The sequence below is a fragment of the Plectropomus leopardus genome, chromosome 6 (assembly GCF_008729295.1).
Source record: "Plectropomus leopardus isolate mb chromosome 6, YSFRI_Pleo_2.0, whole genome shotgun sequence".
Classification (NCBI taxonomy): domain Eukaryota; kingdom Metazoa; phylum Chordata; class Actinopteri; order Perciformes; family Serranidae; genus Plectropomus; species Plectropomus leopardus.
In genome coordinates this window covers 34,868,986-34,895,107 of record NC_056468.1, presented here as the reverse complement: position 1 = coordinate 34,895,107, position 26,122 = coordinate 34,868,986, and the positions used below count along the sequence as shown (strand labels likewise).

At 38.5% G+C, this 26,122-nt stretch overlaps 1 protein-coding gene across 1 annotated transcript in view; it reads left to right on the top strand.

Moving 5' to 3' along the window:
* fras1 (Fraser extracellular matrix complex subunit 1) overlaps positions 1-26,122 on the top strand; it is a 307,798-nt gene that overhangs the window by 174,878 nt on the left and 106,798 nt on the right. Inside the window, 6 exon segments of the mRNA XM_042487917.1 lie at positions 8,986-9,141; positions 13,096-13,242; positions 15,587-15,733; positions 18,985-19,125; positions 20,244-20,384; positions 20,787-20,927. Coding sequence (XP_042343851.1) covers positions 8,986-9,141; positions 13,096-13,242; positions 15,587-15,733; positions 18,985-19,125; positions 20,244-20,384; positions 20,787-20,927 — 873 coding nt within the window.

Genomic DNA, 26,122 nt, shown 5'->3' with positions numbered 1-26,122 from the left:
TGATGACAGCCGCTGTTTGGAGATGTGAAACTGCAACCAGATTTTAGCTCAAAGACACACACACACACACACGTGCATACACATGTGGAAAAACACACACTGCTGCCTCCCCAACACACAAGCAGATAAGCATGGTTGAACACACATATTTGTCTGAAAACACACACTCGCACGCAACCTAATCTCAAATGGGTCAAGCTCAGCCAGACTCTGGTTAATAAAAGATGCCATGAGGCACCTCTGGGCCACAGAAACACTCGGGTCATCATTTCTGCATGGACACACGCGCGCACACACACACACACACACACACACACACACACACACACACAATACACAATAATACTCTCACTTGCAGATTTACACATACACACTTATTTGATTCCTCCTTTATTTTTTATTCTTGTTTTATCCCTCTCTCCTTTCTGTCACACACTTTCTCTCTCTCTCTCTCTCTCTCTCACACACACACACACACACACACACACACACACACACACACACAAACACACAGCCTTGGATTACCTCTGTCCACACAGCGGTACCTCCAGCGTTACATAACCTCTTAAGGCGATGAGGCTTTAGCTCTAAATCACGAGTTCATACGAGAGCAGCCATCGGAGGCAGATGTCTCACTATTGGCTGTCTCCTCTCATTCTCCCGCTGTCCGTCCATCTTTCTCTGTCTGTCTCTGCGTCTCATTTGATTCCTGTTTGACAGCTGCTGAGTTCTTGTCGCTCCTATTTATTACCACTAGCCACTCCAGAAAAGTGATTTGACAAATTCCACAAGCGCTTGTCCTTAAAAACGCTCTTATCGTAAACTCCGCTCAGGGCCGTCACGCTCGGTCCTGCGCTGCTGCTCTTTTGTGATTTATGCTTTTGCAGAAATGCTCACATCTATTGGAGACCGAAACCTGTAGATCCATAAAAAGAGACAGTAGTGATGAAAACACATTTGCTGTTTGGCAAATGTTTCTCCCAGTATGAAAAACCTTTTCATTTTGGATGAATTGCCTCTTTTCCAAAAATACCAGTCAGTTGGCTGTGCTAAATTACTTTCTATTTTCATGTGTCATTATCCTTATGTTGACTGAGCCAATACTGACTCCTCCAAGCTGCTAAAATTATGACGGCAGTGCCGGATGATTGATGTGATGTATAGACGTGGCAGATATGTGTGTCCATAGAGGATCCAGGTTGGCTGCAGTCTGGTTTTCTGACTTTTTAACTCATGCCACCTGCTGAAAGTGACCTGATTCTGACTCTAAACCTGGAGTTGTGCTTCTGTAGACACAAAAACGCCTTTTTGACCCTGTGCAGAGACGGGTGTTATGAATAACCGTCATCCCGTGTCTAGAACACAAGCTTGCCGGATGCTTTTTTCACACACACATCTCATGCAACAGATGCGCTCTCATTTTAATCTATGCAGCTTTCTGCAGCGGCTCCGTGTAGACTCACAGCTCAACTGTGTCTTTCTCGTAAAATTGCAACTTAATTCTTGTAAATTACAACTTTTTTCTCGTAAAATTATGACTTTATTCTTGTAATATTACAACTTTTTTCTCGTAAAAAATTATGACTTTATTCTCGTAAAATTCCAATTTTTTAATTCGTAAAATTAATATTATGGCTTTTTTTCTTGTAAAATTACAACTTTTTTTCTTATAAAATCCGGACTTGATACTGGATATATTACACCTTTTTTCTCATAAAAATTCTGACTTTATTCTCGTAATACAACTTTTCTTCTCTTAATATTAAGACTTTTTTCTTGTAAAATTCAAATTTTTTAATTTGTAAAATTATGACTTTTTTCTTGTAATATTATGACTTTTTTCTTGTAAAATTATAACTTTTTTTCTCATAAAATCCTGACTTGATACTGGACATATTACGACTGTTTTTTCATAAGCTTTTTGTCTCGTAAAATTATTACTTAAATCTAGTAGTATTACAACTTTTTCCACATAAAATTACGCCTTAAGTCATTTGTGATATCAGTTGCCTCCACACTCGGCAAATCGGTCAGTCTTTGGGAAAAATGACTTTTCCTTAAAGTTTAGGGATCATATCATATGTGTCTAGAAATGTTCTGATGATATCTGCTCCATGCAGGTTCATACATTCCCATTTAATCGTTCGCCAGTAGGAGGCCAGGTAGGGATGATGGATGGGTCCAAAAACCACAGACTTGCCATCTTTCTAAGCACAATTACTTTACTTGCCTTAACCTAACATCCACAGCTTTACGTTAAATACGTAACTCTACGTGAAGCGCGTGACGTAATTCGTGGGGGGCTGATTTGTAGGAAATCTTATGAACCATTCTGTGAGGATACGTTGCTGATGATGACTCGTGTGTCTCCTGTCTGAATTGTATTCACCTACCTTTGCAGAATATTTAAGTGTCATCAGACTAATTATGTGGCCGTAGACATAAACAGACAACAAAAATCTGATATAAGTCGGAGATGCGAGTCTCACATGAGGAGTAAGATCAGCTGCAGTGGAGACAGTTAAACTCTCGCCCTCCCTCCTCCCCTCTGTTGCTTTTTCTGAAACCTTTCTTGTCTGATGTACAGAGACTCGTCCTCTGGATCAGTCACACGGAAATGTTGAGATCTGAGCTTTGAAAGTACAAATGAAAGAGTTTTCTGGATGAATTTAACTCAAAACTTACAGCAACACAACTTTATTTTTTTTGCGTCATAATTGTGTTTGAGCTATTATTTAACTTCATACGAAGCTTAAAATAGGCCTGCACGTTGAATAACAGAATGCATCACCATAGAAACAAGGCATACCAATACTGAATTAAAAGAAATGTATTTTCTTATTTCGGCCTAGAGAATAAAAACCCTCTGTGGAAACACATTAAAGACACGGTGTTGCCTGCAGCGACAGCTGCTGTCGACGTCTCTTTCATACATTTATCATGTATCGATGCAGCATGAATTAGTTACTCTGTGAAACCGCTGAACATGATAACTCCATATAACTGAATATTTTCAGTTTTGAATATTTTTAACGTCACTTTAACATTGTAACTTTAGTTTTCTGTTGTAATTTACAGCTCTGTGTGATTTATTTTTAGTAACACAGGCAGTAAGATATTAGTGTGACTCTGAGCCGAGGCGTTTGAACTCACCTTGTTTAAAACTGACATTGCTTAACATTGTTATGGACCCAAAGCATTAATCTTTTATATACGCAGAGGCGACTTTTTTGATCAGATCGATGAAATAAGAGAAAATAAAAACACAAACTAACAAACATGGATGTGGAAAACCCCTTTTGAAGACTGCTGTCTGTAAAGAGAACAAAAATAATATCTCAACAGGTATTTAAGGAGTGAAACAAAATCACGGATGAGAAATTATTTGACAAAATGTGCTGAAGATTAGAGAATGAAATAGTTTTATACGGGAAGCTATTTGTCATCTTTGAAAGGGTCAAATCTTTTGTCTTCCCTTTTTACAAATTACAGCTAATTACAGCTCAGCAGAACATGACGCACTGCTCTTTGTGCCTTTACACTGTAATTATTGTAGCTTCATCACTGACACGGTGGCTTTTAATGTTCTGCACGTAATTTAATTGTTGTTGCTCAGTCATAGTGTGCTCTTGTCCCTCATTCGTACAGTCAGAGTGTCTTCATAATGTGTGTCTTCTTCCGTATTTGTTCAGTTGTTCTGCATCAGCTCTGCTTTTGTTTGAGCGACAGAGAGGAGCTCAGCTGGAATAATATCCAACAGGAAAAAAGGGACCTCCAAGCTAGTTTCCAGAACAATCCTTATCCTAATTTTGTCATCTAAAAGAAGAGCTGAACTTTTTTCTGTTTTTTGGGGCTACAGAGCCAAGAGTGATTCAGAACTGAGCGTGAAAAGTAGGACTTCTTTAATAGCTGCATCTGTAAATCCACTCTTTGTTGGGGCAACATGTCTAGACAGGCTGAAGTCAGCGTCAAAGGACCACACAGCTTTTCTCCCTGCAACGCTCCATCTCCTCTTACGCCTGTAACTTTGAATAAAGATGATGTCCCACTTTTGTTCCTCTTGCTTTCTGAACTTCTGCTGCACTCAGACTCCGTCCCTGCTCTCAGAAACAAGTCTTAAACTCTTTTAAACAGAGCAAAGTCGCGGGAAAGTTACTAATTGAGGGGCATTAGAGTCATTATTTTCCTGCATGACTCTCATTAAAGAAGTTTCTGCTCAATATATTTCAGAAGATGCGGGGAAAAAAGCGTGATAATGTCTGGTATAAATCGGGCCCACGGGAGAATACCGTCTGCGTGCCGTGCATTTATAACTCCAGCATACCTTTTTATGCGCTTCAAAAATGGTAACTACGCCATAAAGAGGGACTCTGAGGACCCAAATCAATACCATTTTAGTTTTATATTCAGTTTTAGTCTGCAGAGTCAATAATCCCTGACGCCTGAGTTATCTTATCTCCACCGTGGAGCCATTTGTTTAGCGCCTGCAGCCGGATTGCCTGCAGAGTGTTGGCAGGAGGAATGCTGATACGTGTTTTGTTGTAAAGTGATGTGATATGAAAGGTGTGCATGGGAGATGACAGAGAGGAAGTTCTCTTTTTTCTGCCTCCTTTTTCACTCTGTTGATGTTGGACCTGCTTCAGACGGAAAGTGTGACTCACCTGGGCAGATGCCACGTTCACGAGTTTGAAGCTTTAAATGCTTTTGTCAGAGGAGCAGTTGCTATGAAATAACACGAGTTAGAAATAAACGCAAGCAGACAAAAATAGCTTTTATACGACTGAAGAGAGATGAAAACATCTTTCCAACAGTTTAGATTGTAGCTGGTTCATCATTGACCCTGGTCTGACTCAATTATACTGCATGCTGTGAAGGAAATGTCTGCTATTGTCAGACGTGAGCTGCATGAACTTTACCAACTTGCTTTTTGTAATAAAAAAAACATTTACAAGAAATAACAAATTCTGACCTTAACATCTAACCAAATAGGTTTTACAGCAAGTTTGTAGTAATTCGAAAAATATACAGCATACTGCAAATCTACCAGAAATACACTGTAAAGAGCAGTTTTCACTTCAGTGATAACTGATTACTGTGGCTGGCATCCGCTCCGTAAGCATCGTTAGCACAGCTGCACTGACCTAAGGCTAATTCATCAGCTGGTTAATTAAAAAACAGCCTTCTCATTTTCAGTCTAACTGCGAATAGAATCAGGCATCGTTACTGTTTTGACAACATTTCGTTCATGAATTATTGATCCCTGAAGTTCAAATCTGTCAATGTCTTTCCAACTTTACCCCAGTATCTTTTTTTCTCATGATTATGAGATCTTCTTCTTGTTGTTTTTTTTCATTCAGTGAATGCAATGAGCTTCCATACATGTTATTATTTTTTGGGTTATTCGTCTCAAGTCTCCTCTCGTGAATCTGGCTCATTTTTCCGTCTTGTTTTGTCCCAAACTGAGAACTGAGGCCGCGTTAAGACGAGAACGGCTCTACTTAAAAGTCTTTCCTTTGCATCAAAAAAGGAAAAAAGAAAAACACGTTCAAATGATAACACTGTGAAAAACGTCCTCGTTTACCCTGATCTGCAAAAACACCAATAAACACTTTAGTTTGCATGCATTTGTTAGCGATGTAACTTTGTGATGACACACCGTAGAAGATCACCACGCGCATGAGCGGAAACGTTACCGTTCTCACTGGATCTGCGCATTGCCAGTTGCCACGGTGACAGAAGGGATGGCGTTTTCAAAAGATTACACCCTGGAACCCTGTTTCAAAAGTTTGCATTTTCATGCCCCCAAAACGCCGCTGTCATGTGAACAAAAGGTCAAACAGCAACAAAAGATGCGTCATGCAAAACGCCGTGTAAATGATCCCGAGTTCAACCAAAATAAAACCAAGAGCAAAACAAGCAGAGCTGAAAACTCGAGCCACAAGAGAAATGAAAAGATATGATTCAGCATAGAGATCCTTGGTTTTTAAAACTCGAGACTGAAGGTAAACAGGGTTTCGCCCTGAGGGTCCCGAGACAGACTCTGCTGGTGTAAGCAGAGTCAGCATCATCTTTTAAACACCTCTGAAACTTCTGCATCTTTTTATAGCAAATGAAACACTGGAAGAAAGTAGCAGTCGAAAGAAAGTACAAGTACATCTAACCAAGCCACGGAAACACGGAGTTAAAGATAGCACGACCGCGTCGCAGGGCAAAGATATTAAAAACAACGCCTCCGCGTTTAGAGTTTGTGTCAGGTAAGAATAATAAAAAGTTGCAGAAGCAGTGTTTCTTTCGGGTGTTGTTGTATTTTTGTATTTATGAACACTTTGTTTAAGATTCAGGTTAGTCTAAGTGCAGTTTGTGCATCATTTTAATTCACTTGTTTCATTATTTTTGCTTTTAACTATAAGTTAATAATTTCTCCTTTTAAGCACTTTATAACTCTTTTAAAGCACAACACAACTCTTTCTTGTTTTTTTTTAAAAGGCAAATTTACTAAAATAGTAGTTTACATACACCAGTCAACAAAAATCTAACAATAACTTTATTTATATAGCACCTTTAAAAACAATTGTTTACAAAGTGCTTTGACAGACAAAGCAAAGGGATGAACTCAAGGAATAATAAAATATATCATACCAAACATGCCAAACAGAGAAAGGTCTATGAAAGTCAAACCAAAAGACAAGAACAAAATGCTTACAAGAAAGGTCAACAAGAATAAAGCAAATAAAAGGATAAAAGTGATAAAACAGGCAGATCTAGAGAGGCAGGTGAAGTATAAAATGTAGACAACTTTAGAAAATATAAGAATAAATGCAATTAAATAAGATAAAAATAATATAAGAAATTATAAAAGAAGGCAACATCACATCGGTGAGGATAAAACAAAGATAAAAACAGATAAATATGAGATAGATGAAGCAAGTTCATCATTAAAAAATGAAAAAATGATGAAAATAAGACATCAGAAGGATAAGGAAAAGAAAAAAATGGAGAAAGAGCAGCGAGAGTCACCTTTCTCAACTATCACAATTTGATATTCTTCTTTCACACTGTAATCTGTGCAGCTTTTCTCATTTACCTTAACAAATGGTTGTAATGGTCTTATTGTGTTTTTTTTCTTTCTCACACCGGTGTGTGTGATGAGCCTCGTTATCTGTCCCCCTCACCTGGCCGACACAGCTCCTCACCTGCAGAGCCCTGTTGTTCTGCCTCTCACTGATACTTATCTCCGCACGGACGGATAACTTTAAGGTCCCCGCCGCTGTGCCAGCCAGACAACCCAGACGCCATCAGATAAAACGCCACACGGTGTTGGTCTTTGTTCTGCTGATCTCGGCTCTGTTTGGACAAAGCTGCTGCGCTCAGCTCTGTGGGCGTACGGGTCTGTGGATGCCGCGTGCGAGCGTTTATCGAAAAAAAGAGTTTGAGAGTTAATAGATGAAGAGAGAGACAGAAGGAGAAGACAGAGAGGACAGATTGTGTTCAGCCATAATTTCTTTTCTGATGTTATTTCTCACAAAAGAATCATTACTTTGGTTTAATTGGTGCATTTTGACACCCCATTTCAGTATTTCTAGACGAGACATCCTCATTAAATCTTACTTTTAGGAATGTTTCTTTTGTGTAATTATACTTCAGTAATTACTCTCTTCTTCGTGTGATGCTTTTCTTTTGAATGTCTTCCCAGAAAGCTCCCATGGGCTTTGAATCCTCTCAAAAGTTTTTTTTTTTTGAAGAAGTAAAAATAGATCAAAAAAGTTTTTTGAATAAATGGGAATCCAGGTTTGGTCTTCAAGTATTAAAACACGTCTGAAGATGAATCAGCCCTGTCTCTGTCTTCAATTTAACACTTCTGTCTTAGATTTAGGCTTTTGAACAATCACACAACGTCTTTTTCCCAAACATGCCCTCAGAAAAGTCCTTTTATATCCTACAGATGTCCTTCAATTTAATGTCCAACTTCACATGGTGACCATGTTGTAACAAAGTATTTTTCAAGCCCCATATAGTTTGTTTTTGCAGTTCAACAGTTAATCTGCGCTCTATAAATGAAAGCTTTCATTAAAATAATTCAAAGAAAACAAAATTTGTTAGCATGTTAGGTTCAGTGTCATATCACATTATGTGTGAACATGATGCAAGACATGGTTTGATACACAAAACCATCTGAGAAGCCACACACACATTTATGTCCGTAGCTGCCCGTGGCTCCTCGCAGGACGCTGAATAGAAACGTATAACTGAACGCCTGACAAGATGGATTTTTATGGGATCTTCTGATTTTATGATTCTGCCATGGTCTCATGATATCATGAGAATTCAGCTGCCACGCAATGTAAATTATGTGTCGATCTAAATCCAGAAACTTGGGGAAAAAAAACACAATTACAGTTTTTCCAAACACTTCCTTCTGCTGACGAAACAGAAGTAAAGATGTGGAAGCAACTTTTGACTTTCATGGTCGTGATTTGAGCGACTACAGGAAACACACTTAAACTTAGGGTCAAATTAATCACAGCAATCAAAGGAAACGTGCGGGAAACAAAAAATACAGCGACCCACTTCACTCTCTCTCCTATGTATCTGACATATGTGAAAGACAGATATTTGTATAGATTACAAATGTCACTGCCCAAATCCATGTGACTTAACTCTCCCAATAACTGTATTTATGAAACTAATAAATAATATCCCAAAACAAAAACAAAGAGCAATACCAACATATAAACCATCCCAAATCAATATTTATCTTACAAAATTCCCTCATTTCTAAATTAATTCATAGTTCCCACACTTCAAAGTTGTCTTGCCTTGCTGTTTTATGGTGTGACGATTTGTGGTTTAGTTTAGAGTTTGCTGTGAATCTGGGTTTGATATCTGAACAGGACTGACTTTGAAGGTGACTTGCAGTTATTCTGTGAACATTATGATGATGTTTAAATATAAACCTTTCTTCCCGTGTGTGTGTCCCTCCTGCAGGGTGCAGCTCAGACTGTCAGCGCTGCACGGCGGACCTCCAGACGGGCGTCGGCAGTGTTTGTCTGTGGTGTAAAGTGCCGAGGACCTGGCTGCTGGGCGATCACTGCGTCTCCCACTGTCCCCATGGACACTACGGCTGGCACGGAGCCTGCATCAGTGAGTCGCTCCCCTGCCGATAGATAGATAGATAGACAGATAGATAGATAGATAGATTGTTTGTAGAGGTCGACCACTATTGTTTTTATTTGGGTCGATACCAATTATTAGTAGTTATTAAGACTGATAACCGATATTTATAACCGATATGCATTTTTTATAAAAATGAATATCTTTCTGTCAATATTTAGAATTTGGAATATAACAAACTTCAACACAAAATTTTGTTTAAATGCCTTTAGTAAATGTTCCTCCCATGCTGACACTTTATTTGCACTTTTTAATTAATTCATTTTATCAGCAATTATTAGAAAAAAAAGTTATGTTGCAGTTAATCGTCACAATCCCAAATATCGGTCCCAATAATCAGCCAAGCAAAAATCTGTCGACCAATGCATAGATAGATAGATACTGAACATGTAAAACAAACCAACAGAAAAAGATCAAATTAAATGATATATAATTACGAATTATTATTATTCATTATTATTATTAAACTTAAATTGCAGTAACAAAAATGGATGACACCTGTACAAAAAACTCAATGAATACATTCAAATAAGCAACAAGAAATGTAACTTTCATGTTCAAAAAGGAGTAGGAGGAAGTATAAACGTATTATTTCCCACCCATTCTCAGCTAATCACTTAATTATTCATGAACTTCATCTCTAACATAAGACAATACAGTACAAAGCGAGGTCAAATGTCAGGCAGGAGCTGTCCTGAATGTAAAACATGGGAAAATGATACCACCAAAGCGTGTATGTTTTATTCATCAATCAGACATCTTCATACTGAGGTCATATTTTTGACCTGCTCTGAAGTTTTTCCTGACCCCTCCTCAAAGAAGAATGACTGAAGTCAAAGCCAGTGTTTAAAGAAACATCCTGCGTTATGAATAACTCTTTACTGTGTCACGGGGTTACTCTTTTTATTTTGCAGTGGAATTAATTTTCATCTCCTCCGGCTCTAGAAGGACATAAGAAAATCTGCTCAAAGATACACTTCCCTGATTCTGTTGTAATGCTCAATGGTGCGCCAAATCCCCAAATTTCCTCCCAGCTCACTGTCGATGCTTTAACGCTCAACTGCAAACTGTGTAGAGATTTAAAGCAATGACTGGGCAGATATTTGGGGATTTGGAGGAGGTTTGAGAAACCATGTGTTATTGTTTAAACAGTGTCTGGAAGTGATCGTTCAAAAATCTTCATGTTGGAGGGAGAAAAAGAGTTTCAGTGGATAATATGTCCTCATCACCCCCATTAGGATGATTATCATCCTCACCATCACTGACTTATCAGCATCATCTTCATCAGTGTCATCTTCATCCTTACTATCCTCAACGTGCCCGTTAGGTGTGTTTACATTTCAATACACGCATGAAAAAACTATGGCAGAGTTCCCATGGGTCCTTTCACACTTTGAAACTAGGATGTGGGATTCTTGTGCTGCATTCAGAAGCCTTCACACATCTTTAAACCTTTGAAATCTGAGCAACTCGGCTTGATTTCTTTCAAAAACATGAGAAAATGGCTATCAGCAACTTGGAGAGAGATGTTGTGCAATTGCAAGAAATAAGTAGGTTTGGAAAACTTTAAAAAAAAAAAGGGAAAAATGTCAAAAAAAAATCTTATATATATGGATATTATATATCTTATATATTTTCAATTTTGTTTGGGATTATTATTATTTTTAAGCACTTTTTCAGGTCATTTTCTTGGGGCTGTTTTTTTTTTTTTTTTTTACAATTTATTATTATAATGTTATTTTCAAATTTTTGGGTAATTTTTATCTTAAGTTGCTGATTGCTCTTTTCCTGTGTTTTTGAGACAAATAAAGCCAGTTTGCCCAGGTTTAAAAGGGTTAAAAATCAAGGCCTTTCAATTTTCATCGTCCAGGTGGTTCACAGTAATTGCACATCCATTGTTTTTTTTTGTCAAAGGTTTCCCTGGGACTCTTTCAGTTGCATCATCTCATTGCTTCCTCCTCTCCTGCCTTCTGACTGAAGAATCAGCATCTTCTTCTGCTTATTTTAATGAAGCAACTCACAATATCTGCATAACAGTAGTGGATGGAGAAGTGCATAAATTATCATTTTTATTGTGCCAAGTTTCTGAAAATGCAGTTAAAGTTGCACTACTTTTGGAGGAACACCTTACTACTGTCTTCAAATTGTCTCTTAACTATCATCTTCCTCATCCCCCTGGACCTCATCATTATTATCATCCCCTTTTTATCACCATCTTCATCATCACTCGTTCGTTCGTTCGTTCAGCAGCTCGGCAGCTGTGTTCGCTGCCTCCACACTGAGCTGCTGTAAATCTGCACACATGTAAATAAAGAATGTGAACAGGACGCTTCAGGCGGTAAAAAGATTCAAACCTCTGGAGTCTCATTTAGCTGAGAAATATACACACACACACACACACACACACACACACGGACACATTGATAAATAAAGACACAAAAAAAGGAGAGATAGAATAGCACTTGTATATACAAACAAATCAAACACAAAAAAAAAACATGCGCTCACATACAGGTGCTGGTGATTGAGGCCTGATGATGAATTTTGCCGCGTCAGAGTGAAATTTAAAGTTTCCATCTTCTCAGCCACTTTTTTGTGTTTTTGAGGTGTTGATGATTACTATGCAGGGCTGGATGTAAGAAGTGTGTAGGGTGGTGGGTGTGGGGAGTGTGAGCAGCAGAGCAATCTGAGAATGATTAGACCCTTGATAGTGATTAGTGAGACTTATGAATATGTATTTTTAAACTCAAGAATGTGGCTTTAATTAGGATTTTGCATGAAGGACTTGATATTTTAGCAGCTTTTACTGCTATAACTTATCCAAGAGTGTTAAGACTTTCATACTGTCACTACAGTGTCATGCTTATACTGTATCTCCTACGGGGTTTTCATTGTGTTGGACAGTTGTTGTGTCGTACTGGTAGTTTTAGTTCCCAAACATGCTGAATTATTTTACTATGCACTTCATTCATTTGTTCTGAGCGGTATTTTTTAGTGTTGATTTATTAATTTGTTTTGTTTTGTTTGTTTTATCTCACATTTTTATTTCTCTGCGCCGGCGAAAGCCATGTCCGGAGGCATCGTCAGTTTGGATTGTCCATCCATCCTAATCTCGTGAACTCTGTGTCTCAAGAACATTTTGAGGGAATTTCTTCAAATTTGGTGCAAACATGCACTTGGCCTCAGCAATGACCAAAGGTCAAAGGTCAAGGTCACAGTGTCATCTGTCTCTTTCTTGTGAACACAATATCTTAAAAAACATCTTGATGGAATTTCTTCAAATTGGCACAAACAAACTTCCACTTGGACTTAGGACTGGGCGATAAAACGATAACGATATCAATCGCGATATAACTTTCCCTCAATTGAAATATGAGATGTAGTCCATAGAACGTCGACAGAACACATTCCAGCCATGTCTGCTCCGCTCTCATTGTCCGACAGTGTCTCCGAATATACGCTCGCTCTCATTTGCTGCCCCTGTCTTCGCTGGTGTCTCCGAATGTCCACTCAGCTCTCATTTTCTGCCGGTGTCTCCGTCGGTGTCTCCGCCGGTGTCTCCGCTGGTGTCTCCGCCGGTGTCCCCAAATGTGTGCTCTGCCCTCATTCTCTGCCAGTGTCTCAGATTGTCCGCTCCACTCTCTGGATGCTGTGGAGTGCGCACATTGTCCAACAGAGTCGCTGTGCTCTGACGGAGAGCGCATGTGCTCCGACGGAGAGCGCATGTGCCCTGATGGAGAGCGCACATTCTCAAACACAACCGCCATGCTGGAGAACGCACATTCTCCAACGGGAGCGCCCATTTTCGGACACGGCTGCCGTTCTGTGTTGTATTCCTTTAACCATATACTGTTTCCGTGATGCAGTTCCTTCATCATTTAAGTTTCATCTTGCGTTAATAAAATACATCTTTTTTCTACACAGAATGTCATCCATCATGTGATGCTTGCAGTGGGGCGGGGCCTCTCTCCTGTACTTCCTGCACCGCCGGCAGTGTTCTGTTGCCCTCGGGCCTCTGCGCTCCCAAATGTCCCCCCGGTTACTATGACAACGGTCATAGGACATGCCAGGGTAAGTGGGGTAACCGCCACCACATCCATCTCACCTTAAAGATAAGATGTTCAATCAGGGATGTTTAATCTAGTAACACCTCTGAGATTACATCTGAGATTAGACGGCGTGGTAGGGATCCTTAATGATTTACAGTGGGTGGACAAAATACTGAAAACACTGTACAGTACAACAGTGGAGGAATGCAGCTAACTTTATACTTCAAAACTACTACATCGAGCATGGAAATATAGCTCTTTTCACTCTATTACTTTTGAAAAACACGTATCTCAACCATGTATCTCAACATCTGTAATATGCACATAAATGCATCAATAATAGTCATAATTTTCTTTTTTTTAAATCAGATATAAAATTAAAACACTGACAAGTAACATCTTACTGCACAATCAGTACTTTTACTTTTGTTATTTTAAATACATTTTGCTGATAACACTTATATTAAGTAAAGTTTTGAATATAGCACTTTTACTTGTAGCGTAACTTTATAACAACATGTTATTTGTACCTTTATTTATCATTTATTTAAAGTAAATGATCTGAGTGCTTCTTCCACCACTGTAGCACGATGGCTCTGTGCAAACATGTTCATCTCAACCGACGTCCTTTTGCATTTTAATGTTTGCAGTAATCGTGACTGACGTACCTGCAGATGAAGCAGAAACTCTGCATTGTTTGTACTTATATAAGCTTTCCCCATGTGGCCTTGAAAACATACAATAAGAGGACTGTCAGGCATTTTTTAAAGCTGACACACACAGCTGCCTGCTATCCAGAATAATTTGACTTTTTCAGAAGGTTTAGTAGCAGACAGTTTAGTTGCATACCTCTGCCAAGGCTGCTTAAAAAAACATGTAATATAACAATGGGATTCATATGCCACGATTCTTTTCATCCAAATACTGGTTGAGGAGAAAATTGTGTCATATTGTCATATTCATCAGTGCCCAAACTTGACTTATAAAGAAATTGTTTGAAAGGTTCCTGGACCTGCACACAAAATTAGCCATTTTTGCTTTTACCTGTCACCAGAATTTCTACTAAATTTTCTGAAAATATGTTGATTTTTTTTTTTTGAGAATTTGTAGGTAGACAAACAAAATCAAATCATCATCTGCATGTAATTGCAGTCTGCAGAGAAAACTCAGTGTCAGAAATCAAATCAAATCATATTTTGAGCATTTGTGGGTCCAACAAAGTCACATTCTACCTAACCCATCACTGAACTGAACTCTAATTATTTATTCATTCAAATTTGCACTTACAAATATGCATTAAGTAAAAATATTATATATATTATTTTTGGATTATTGTTAATACATTTATATTATTCTACACAGAACATAATAAATAATAATAATGATGATGATAATAATAATAATAAATAATCAATGCATAAAAAATCAATATATAAATGGATAAAAATCTTAAAATTAATACATACATAAATAAAAAAAAACAAAAGCAAACACACATCAATAATCCATATTTATATCACATCAAAGGGGTCTGTTAAATAAGTTTTTGTAATAATCTAAAAATCTGTTGCCTTTTTTGTTATTTGTTAGAGCAAGAGAGGGAAGCATGTGATATCAAATAAAATCAATCAAGAAAACATGGAAAGAGGGATGTGAACCTGAACGTCTTTGTTTATGGATAAAAAAATTCAGATAATAAAAAACATTAACAACATAGTTCAAATATATTTCACTTGTAACATCATAATAACATTATATCTGAGTGATATCACAGTTATTGAAAACATGAGAACTTAAATTGGACCAAAAACTCATTATTATTATTATTAGTTTACACTGAAAAAATAAATGGATTAACGTTTCATCAGCCTGTCCACAGAAAAAACAAGAGTTTTCAACATCTGCATATCTGGAGTTTATAGAATTTACTGGATAGATTTTATGCAAAATTTTGAAATTAATTTCTTTGACTTTGTTAGGAATACAAAATTTATGAGGTAAAAGCCTAGTTATTTACCAGTTAATCCTTTCCAAATGTGAGCTCCAGAAATATTTCCCTCTTGGGGTGATTTTATTTTTTATTTAGAAATATTTGACAAATATATATATATTTGTACTTGTCAAATATAAATATGCTAACACCATTCAAAATCAGTGGAGATGGAACCAGTTAGATGTTTCTTTTATCAGTGATTTCTGATAAGATGGATTAAACCAGCAGGGATGGGTTTGACAACAGAGTCAGACTCCTTAAAAGGAATTGAAAAGTTTAGTCCAGTATCTGGCGGCAGCAGGTGTAATTACACCGTGTCACTGATCTTTTCCTCTCTGACCTCGTATCTAACCCGACCTCCACGTCTCCGCAGCGTGCGACAGCCAGTGCCTGACGTGCGACATGGCCGGGGTTTGTACGTCCTGCCGCGACCCGACCAAGGTGCTCCTGTTCGGGGAGTGCCAATACGACAGCTGCGCCCATCAGTACTACCTCAACACCACGACCCGGGTCTGCAGAGGTACACCGCTCAGCACACACACAGGGGCACGGGGAGGACGAGGGGGAGACGCGGGATTAATAATGAGCATATGTAGTGCACCTTTTATGATATTCATAAATTACTCTCCACCCGTATTGCATGTAGTGCAGTGTGCTACATCGAGTTTATGGGGTCCATTGATCAAGTAATAAACTGTGGGACCAGATATGCAAATCTTAAACATCTTGTGTGCATTTTTTTTACTTAGTATTAAATCTTCTAGGGTGCAGAGAAGTTGATGGATGAGTCTCAGAGGATGAACATCCACACTGACTAACTTGTCCTTTTTTTTTCATTCTGCACGCAATAACTCTGTTCGTATATTTAATTACGCACAAACCAGCCCAGACCGCATCCTGTCGGGCTGAATCTCACTCCGTTTTTATTGCCAAATCACAAATAAGATGTGTGAAAATATGTTTTCCCCTTTGTGCTCATCTCAAAGAGTAATGGCTGGATGGGATTTAGGTTCCGAATATTAAAATTTGAACAGCTCAACTGTGCTGTTACGCTGGCTTAACACAGATATCCACTTTGATCCACAGAAAAGCCATTTCATGTGAAGCTTACTACTTCCAACAAACCTCACCTCGCACACTTTCCTCTATCAGCGATTTGGTTCAATATAATGAGATTTTTACAGGTATCAGGGGCCCAAAGGAACCGGCCCCTGAGGTGGAACCACCTCCTCCCATGTCTAACACGGGATTAGAAACTAAGCGAACCGCTAGTGGCAAAATACACAGTTTGATTTTCTGCGAAGCAGCTAGCAGTGCCTCCCGCCTCGACAGGTGGTTTCAGCCATGACGCAATGTTTATCCCCCCAGCTAGCCGCAGACGCTACCTGGATAATCCACTGAACCTTGGATGAACCTGGAGCGTTAGAAAGCAGCACCGCTCGCTGCGCTCTGAAAACTGACAGAGCTTTGAGGAACCTCTGGGAGACTTTCAGCCACGAGGGAAAGTTACCGGAGAGAATCTTTTACTGTATAAACCTGTCACAGCCTTTACCAACAACCTACATTCATCCGAATTTATCAATGATCTTCTTCTCAGGAGGAACCCCCAATTTTACCTCTGGGCTCCCTTTGGATCCTCGGGAAAACCCTGTTAGTGTCGTGTTAGCTTTTTACCGTCAAGCACTGCCACTACCTCTGATGTAGGCTTTAAAATCACTTACGAAAAATATGTCATAACTTTGAAAAGATTTAAAGTGAGGTTGTTTACCAGCAGGAGAGAGATCAGAAATAATCTCCTCTTCAGGATTTCACAAATAAAACATTTGAGAATATTTTGGGGTGAATATGATAATATTGAACACATCACAGTAAAATCTAAGGCCAGGTTTAGATGAGAACAGCCCTGCTAAAAACGGAAAAGTCTTTCTTTTGGGTTTAAAAAAAAATCTGCATTCATATGATAACACTGTGAAAACAATGATCATGTACACAGATCCAAAAAAAAACAAACAAAAATTCTGGAGTATGCATGCCAGGCCTGCAGTTAGCAGTGAAACTGTGATGACACACCATAGCAGAGCACAAGCATGCGTGACGTGTGGCCGTGACGTCACCAGTCTGACAGGATCCGCGCGTTCACAGTTTACACGGCGGCAGAAGGAGCGCTGTTTTCAAAACCGTTGCCGTGTAAAGAGAAGACCAAATTACAACAAAAGATTGACGTTTTGTGTAAGAACCGTTGACGTGTAAACGACCCTTTAGTGTCAGTCGTAGTTTTCTTTTTCCCCAATATGACTCAGAGACTGCAGAGTTCACCAACAGTCCAAGTTAGTTTATCGAATAAAACAAAAACTGAACAAAAAATTATAAAGAAAAAAGACGCTTATTGTCAGCAGCCACAGTGGCGTGACTCTACAGATACCACTGAGTCAGTTTCTCCACCTCTTTGCAAAATATCTCAATAACTTATGGATTGATTGCATTTTTGCACAGAAATTCATGGTTACCAGGCAACGTATCCTAATGAAGTGGTTCCCAATTTGTGGGTCGAGATCCAAAACAAACTATTGAAGTAAGAGTTTTTTAAGAAAACAATAATAATACAGTGGACGTATTCAGCACTTTTCTAGATACTCAAAGACACTTTACGAAGAAAACAACAAAACAAAGAAAACAAAACAAAGATGAAATGATCCATAAGAAGGAGAACGCTGCAGAGAGTGAGTTTTTTTCCAGCGCAGCAGCTTTTTGAGTTCTCTGTTCTTGGCATAATTTGGCTGGTGAACATGCTGTGCCTTTGCAGCATTTTTGTCTCCAGTCTTGAAGCAATCATTTGCATTTTTTTGTTTGCAGTGCTATTTATCTACTAGGTTTAAAACAGTTGCACTTTATTCTAGAAATATATTTTACTTCATTGTGTTCTAACCCCACATGTTGATTACATTTTGTAATAAAATTGAATATGTGGTCATTTATCTTACATGTGGACCTTAAACTAATGACGAAGGAGAAGCAGGTGGACAGTTTTTGGACTTGAGTGAAATTACTTTAAAACTATCAAACAGATTGCCATGACACTCGCTGTAAACATTCATGTTCTCCACAGATCGAATGATAATATTTGGAGATGATTTTTTGATATCATAAAATATTGACATGTAACTCGTGTTTTATGAGCTACCAGAGTCATTCACTGAGGGCGGTTTATTAATGTACTTCACCAAAGGTTAAAAACAAACCTTTATCCATCTTAGATCTGCATTTATTTACATCGAGCATCGATGAAAACGTTGAGCCTGGCAGCTGACTCTTTGACTCGTCAGTGTTATGATAAAACCTTTTTCATTAAAACTGAACACTCTGTATAATAGAAAGGCCCTCTGGTTTTCAGTGTAATGAAAAAATGCTGCAGTGCGTCATCTCTTCTTTGTAAAAATCTGTGTTCTCCTTTACTTTTAAAACAAACCTCAAAGCTCATCACAAACACAGGGAGTTTTATTTGTCCTAATTGTGTTTAATTCTTTTGTCAATATTAATGGCACACAGCACAAACACAACAGATGTGCAGGTGATAAGAGAGAACGGGGAATTTAAAAAAAACACAAACGGGTTTAGAATAAATCCCTTGCTGAAAAGAGTTTATTAATCTCCTTTTCTCTCTCTCTCTCTTCTGTTCTGCTCTCACCTTTTGCTCTCACTTTTAATCCCAACGTCCCTGCACACAAACACACAAACCCCCTCTCCTCTGCCGCCCTCACTTCCTGCTCACAGAGTGCGACTGGAGCTGTAACGCCTGCAAAGGTCCCCTGCGGACAGACTGCCTGCTGTGCATGGACGGATACGTGCTGCAGGACGGAGTGTGCACTGAGGGCTGCTCCCCTGGCTCCTATCAGGACGGAGACAAATGTCTCGGTCAGTCCACCGAAAAGCAGATAAGCTGACTCGCATCACACCAAAGAATGATGAATGTGTGCAGCTGCAGTAGATCTGATTAAACTTTATTCTCATTGAGTTCAGGTACTGAGACAACAGAATGCAGTTTTGCATCAAACCAAAAGTGCAAATAAAGCATAGCTGCATGTATTTATCCTTCTTTTGCTCTGTTTTTCCATCATCTTTGTTCATCAGTGAGTAGTTAAAATTGTTCAGAGATTTTTTCTTTATCATCTATTTCTTATTAAAACAGTTAATCAACAGCAGGGGACCCGAAAGGTTCTTTGAGACCCTTTTGCAAGTCTGAACTCTGATTAATTTTCATGATCTTTTCAGGTCAAATTCTCCTTGTGAGGAACATTAAAGTTCTTTATAGCTCTTATTTAATTTGATGATGATGATTATAATATGATGGTTCACATAATATATATATAACACATGCAAAATATTCTTCTAAATTACAAATCGTCATAATTAAAATATAAAAATAATTCATAAAAAGCTTAGAATGAAGTTTATGTGCATTTCAGTTTGAAAATATTTTAAATAAAACATGTATATGTCCAAGCCCAGGGATCCCACGGTCATGGAAAACCTGGTAAAGTTATGGAGTTTCACAATCACTTTTTTCCAGGCCTGGAAAAGTCACAAACTTAGTTAAAATCATTGAAATTTTTGGAAAAGCCACAGATTTTTGCTGTGTTTAATGAAATTGTTACAATAATACTCCATGAGTAACCCCCATCATAACAGAACATTTATTTTCTGGAGCTGACGACGTAACGCAGCTGCAAGTGTTAATATGTGAAGTTTTATTTACCATCACGTATGTTTCAGAATTTTCCCCCTGGGTTTTGTCTCCCTTCCTGTGTGCCAGCTATCTGAAATTATGTCTCTCTAGAGTTTGAATCTGATATGTTTTATAAAACGCGAGGTAAGAATTTTTATTGGAGGTCCTTGAAAGTTCAGAGTAAAGTTTGCAAATTTCGTCTATTAAAATGTGTGGGAGCTCTGTAGGTTGTTCCCTTTGAAGCCTCTTCTTGTCACTTCGGTTTGATCTTTGTGTTTCATGCTGTCAGTGTGTTTCTGCCTCTCAGGCTGTGATGATCACTGTATGGACTGTCGGGGTCCTGGACAGTGCCAGCAGTGCCAGCCTCCCTACGCCACCCTGCAGGGTCAGTGTGTGCTAGAATGTGGCCGAAACTACTTCCTGGACGCCTCCTCCCAAATCTGCAAACGTAAGACTTTTTTAAATGCAGTCCTTTTTTAAAAAAATCTCTCACATTTTAACCCATTTAAGGAAACATTATTTCAAAAGAGTGTATCTGTGCAAGGTCAGAATATCACTTTAGATTAAAACTGAGAAGAGGGAAAAAAAGATAGGAAGCCTCAAAGCATTTTTCGAGGAAATGAAGGTTGTAGCAACATAGTGTCCAAAATATTAAGAATTTCTTTTGACAGGAAACGTGAGAATGGAAGTATGAAGCTCACAAGTAAAGTACAAATATCAGGTTTTGTGTTTCAAACTGAGATGATGAAGGCGTTTTAAGCTTAGCCAAACCCACACAAAAACAATGTAAAAGGTGTATGAGCATTCAAAAGATTCCTTTTAATACTAAATCACTCATCTACATCTTTAGCCTGCTCGTCCGACTGTGTGCTGTGTGACGGGGTCGGACGCTGCAGAGCTTGTCGTGACCAAACCTACCTCATGGAAGGATACTGCACGCCTGACTGTGGACACGGTTTCTACGCCGACCAGAAGACCAGGACCTGCCACGGTAATGACACGATGTCTGCTTTATGTTTGAAGCGAAAAAACTGATATCATCCAATAACACGACTCATTTCTCACACTGTTAGTCGTCCTCGAGGCTCCACCTGGTTAAAAACATTACTCACTGAAAGCATAACTCAGATCAAATATTCAGAATTATAATATTGATTTATATGACTCGTCATTAAATGTCTCTATGGATCTCTGCACTAATTATTTAGCTTCAAGCTCTTTACTCTGACAGTGTGCGTTTCCGGTGTTGCAGGTCTGTACCAGTAATAGGTCGCATGCAGTGGGCAGGTTTTTAGTAAAAGATAAAATAAAACAAAAAACAAAAACTGGGTCTAGAGAAGAGTTCGTATGTCTCCATGTCGATGATTACCACGAGGCTTTATGTCTTTGGGTTGTTCATCTGTCGGTCCCGATCCAGTTAAACGTGATATCTCAAGAACACCTGGAAGGAATTTTGGCAAAAAATGTTCATTCAGACTCAATGATGAACCCATTTGATTTTTGTGGTCATAGGTCAAAGATCAAGGTCTTTGTAACCTTGTCTGTGTCATTCTCGTGATATCTCAAGAACACCTGGAGGGAATTTCTTCAAATCTGGCACAAACGGCCACTTGGACTCAAAGATGATCCAATTCGATTTTAGTGGTCAAAGGTGAAAGTGACCGTAACCTTGTGTCGGTCTCTCCATGAAGAGGATATCCCAAGAAGGAAGAGAGCGAATTTCTACAAATTCAGCACAAATATCCTCTTGGACTCAAAAATGATTTGATTAGAATTTGGTGGTCACAGGTCAAGGTCATGGTGACCTCAGTGTTTTTCTTACACAAATTCTGACAAAATTTCACACAAATCAGTTTCACACAATCTAATAGAATCAAATGATAAAGTGATAGCATCGAATGTCAAAGATCAACTCACAAGGCTCAAGGTAGATTTATCCGGTTTAAAATTTAAATCCTGCTACATCTTCTGGAGTCGAAGGAGGAGTTGGACACTACGGCATCATAATGTTCTGGAAAAACAATTTTCTGGACATCAGTCGAGGTCATATCTCAGGGACAGAAGGGAGACATTTGGTCAGATACTGAATTATTGACACTTACGTTGAAACTGCACTGATTGTAGTGATCTTCTGCTGCCGGAGTGAAAATGTGTTTGAAGCATCTTTGTTTTCACAGATGTAATTTTAACTAAAAGCCATGAGGCGGTAATTGTAGTTCCAAAGCAAAATGCTGCATGGTTTATACTGTGCAAAGTTGCATGAAACACCCAATTAATGTTAATATCCGACTCATAGTCTGTCTCATTCAACAGAAGTCCAAATACCACCGCGCTGAGGCCGTTTTTTATTGCAAATGAAATCAAGAAAGCCACATAAATAATGGAAGTTAACCTTAAGACGTCACATAAAAACAAACCCACATGGCTGGTTGCTAGGCAACAGGCTGGTTACACAGTGGCAGAGGCATACCGTGATAAAGCTAACAGAGAAATCCCCTCAGCCTGACGCTGTGCGAGGTGAAGTTGTTAAATGTTAATGACGCTCCAAAGCTACAGCTCATAATATGTGTTCGCTGTTCCCACCATCTAATTAATTTAACTGCAACAAATACACGATTGTTGCTAATTCACAATTTATTTAGAACATGTCGTCTGCATTAATCTACTGTTCCCGAAATTGAAACTGCAACAGTCTTCTGTGTTGGTTCCTGGCTGAAATCCACAAGTAGAGTACAAATATCCAGTTTTGTGTTTCAAACTGAGATGAAGGCGTTTTAAATGGAGACGAATTTATCCTGATGGGCAGGAGCCTCTTCTGCTACACAGAGGTGAGGGAGTTACTGCTCTCTCAGGTCTGACAGGCTAATTAACAAGCTGTCAATCACACATATAAATAGCAACTCCAGGGGGGTGAGCTGTATTTCTTATGTGGTATCTTTCCCAATGTGTGACAGAAAAATATGTGCAGCTTTTTTAGAATGGGCAGCTACAGCAGATCAGATTAGATCTGATTTAATTTCATTGCACACAGGCACTGAGACAATTCAACTAAAGCACAAGAAATTTTTGCACCAGAAAAGGATAAGCACTCAATGAGGATCCTAGGGTCACTGACCAGCAATTATGACTTAAATATGAATGCCAGAGAGCAGTAATAGAAAAAGAAAGAAAAAAAATGCAGTTGAGTATCTAACCAGAAGTGCCGCATGTGTTTGACTTTGGAAATTCTTGTGAAAACTTAAAGCCACAGTAAGGACATACTAAGGAGTTATTCATAACATGTCAAACTTCATCTGAGTTTTCCAGTGAATGGTTACCAATAAAATCCTAATTAGCCTTTTAAAGCTGCAAAAAGTGTGTTTTTGTGGGCCACATTCAGAATATCTCCACACAACAAGCTGACAAACAGATCTTATGCCTTGCAAAAAGCAGCGCACAGCAACTGTCATTATTAGTTTCGGACTGACGCAGTTTTCGTCCTTTCTTCTGGCGTTTTCGATGTATTATGCTATTCTAAGGAAGCAGAAAGTGATTGTGCTATTGACCAACAGTCTGAGTCCCCATTAACAGAGACACTGTGTTCATTTACACAGGGAGCAGCTTAACGTCACTGGTTAATTCAGACCCTTAAAGTTCTTTGCAGATGATGTGGTTCTGTTGGTCCTATCACATCGTGACCTCCTGCGTGCACCGGGGCGGTTTGAGCTGAAGTGTGAAATGTCAAGGTGATAATCAGTAGCCGCTTTTACACATCAACGGCACTTCAGTGCCTAAATGAAGTCCCCTCTTTATACTAACCCTGCACTTTTACACAGAAGCAAAGACGGCGGCATCATTACACTCTAGTGTGTGAGTATACATGACATAAACGTCGTGGCATCCGTGATGTTTGACTCATGAGCGGCCGCCCCTGGAAAAACGTGTGCGTACGAGGCATCAGCAGTCAGCAAAAATGAGTTTGAAAATTACTTTTCCTTACTTTGTGCCAAGATTATGGACCATTTTACCATCAAAAGTGGACCTGAAAATACCTTAAATGCCTCTTGCGCCACCATGTGCCACAGATCATTTAGATCGAGCCCAGAAACGGAAAACATTTTTAGCAAATGCATGATTACAAACAGTTGCCCACTCAGGCGTTCAGCAGATACAGCATTATGCATTTATTAAGAGAGATTCAGCTGTTGAAGGCCACTAAAGAGACAATCCTGCAACAATATTTCAGTCCTGTGGCCTCACTTTAACCCTTTAAAACCTGGGTTAATTGGCCTGGATTCTTTCAAATACATGGACAGAAGGCAATGAGCAACTCAAGAAGAAATTACCCAGAAATAAGAAAGAAATTAGTAAAAGGTACAAGAAAATTACCTTTAAAACTCTAAAAAATCAGAAAACAAAACAAAAAACAAACAGAAAAGTCAGAAAAAACAAAAAATACAAAAAACCCTACAACAAATAGCAAGGAAATTACCTGAAAAATATGCAGTAAAATACTTATATATTATTTGTATTTAATTGTGATAATTCCAAATCCAGTCTTGACATTTTACCCTAGTTTATAAAATCATAATAATTTTCTAAATCTAAAAATTCTTTCAGTTTGCGGGACATTTCCTGCTAAGTTGCTCATTGCCTTTTTCCTCTTTTTTTTTGAAAGAAATCAAACCAATTTTCTCAGGGTTCACAAGTTTAAAAACGTGCGAAAGGCGTTTGAATGCAGCTTAAGAAAAGTGATGTCGATCCAGGTTTTAAAGGGTTTTTAGCGAGCGGCTGAAGTCAGGTTCTGCCGTCCTCTCAGCCGTCAGAATTTGGAAGAATAGACTGTCACATTAACTGGCTGACACTAGAAGTTTGCCGTTATTAAAATACTAATTGGTTCTCCAGAGTTACACTGAAAAGGGCATTGTCTGCAGAGTCAGGTCATTAGAGAAGTACTTTTATTTTTTGGCTTTTATGTTGAAACAGTGCCCGTCAACCTGCAGGCGGAGACGCCCGGGGCCTTCACGATCACACTGTGGCTGTGAGATGATTTATGAAATTTGACAAAGCCTAATTATAATAGAGAAATATATTATCATGCAGCCTTTGTGATAAATGCTTTCTTCTTGTGAAATAATGAACATTTTTTTGCCTCTAGGCTTTAACTAATCCACGAGTTAATCAAGCGATATAGCCTGGAACGAAATTACTTTTTTTGTTGTTTTCTTTTTTCTTTTCTTTTTTGCCAACCAAGAAAAAAAAAGTTGAGAAAGTAGTAATTTATAGGCGTATTCTCCTTTAATTACGTGGCCGAAAGTTTGAGATTTTAGAGTGCCTATTGGCATCATTAGAGGAGACATAATGAGATTACAATGTGGCCTCTCGAAAGAGCTGATCTTTAAAAAGTTCCCCGACAAAGTCAGTTCCAATTAAAGCCAACTTCTAAAATGCCACGCCAGGACCGAGATGCCTCGCTCGTATTTCACCAGCCGTTTTACACACTCACGCATGCACGCATGCATGCACACACACACACACACACACACACACACACACACACACACACACAGAGTTATTATTTCATACCCTGCCCTCATCTCTACACCCACTCACAGTCTGATCCAGCCGCGAGTTTAATTAGATACATTTACGGCTTAAAATGCATTACATTGTATAACAGTAATTAGACACTATTTTTTCACTGTGTTATTAAAGGTTTTTTTCTTTTTTAGCTTTTAATAATTGTTTTTACAAATTAGTTACGAGACCTGTCAGTTATTTTCTGTAATACTTTTGTTTAATAATTTTACATTTTTTTTATTTTATTTTACAGTTTTTCTTAATACATTCAGATTTTTTTTTAAATCACATCTACTGAATATCAGACATAAGGCAAAAGCATTAGTTTATGAGTGTGCTTTTGAACTGGAACTTTTAAAGTGTGACTTTTGGGTATAAGCTGCTTTTAACCTGAAACCTCAGAATTTTTTGTTCAATTTCCTGCTTTTCTTTGGTATATTTCCACTTTGATTTTATGCTGTAATGGTCATATTATTGACCCTTCATAACAGCTGTTAGCTTTAATCTTGTTTATGATTTTGCGTATCACACTGATCTCCCCACAGAATTTATTAGTGTTAAATCCTGCGAGTGATTCACCCCACAGATGAAAAATGTGAACGTTTTTCACAAATTTTCAACTTCGGT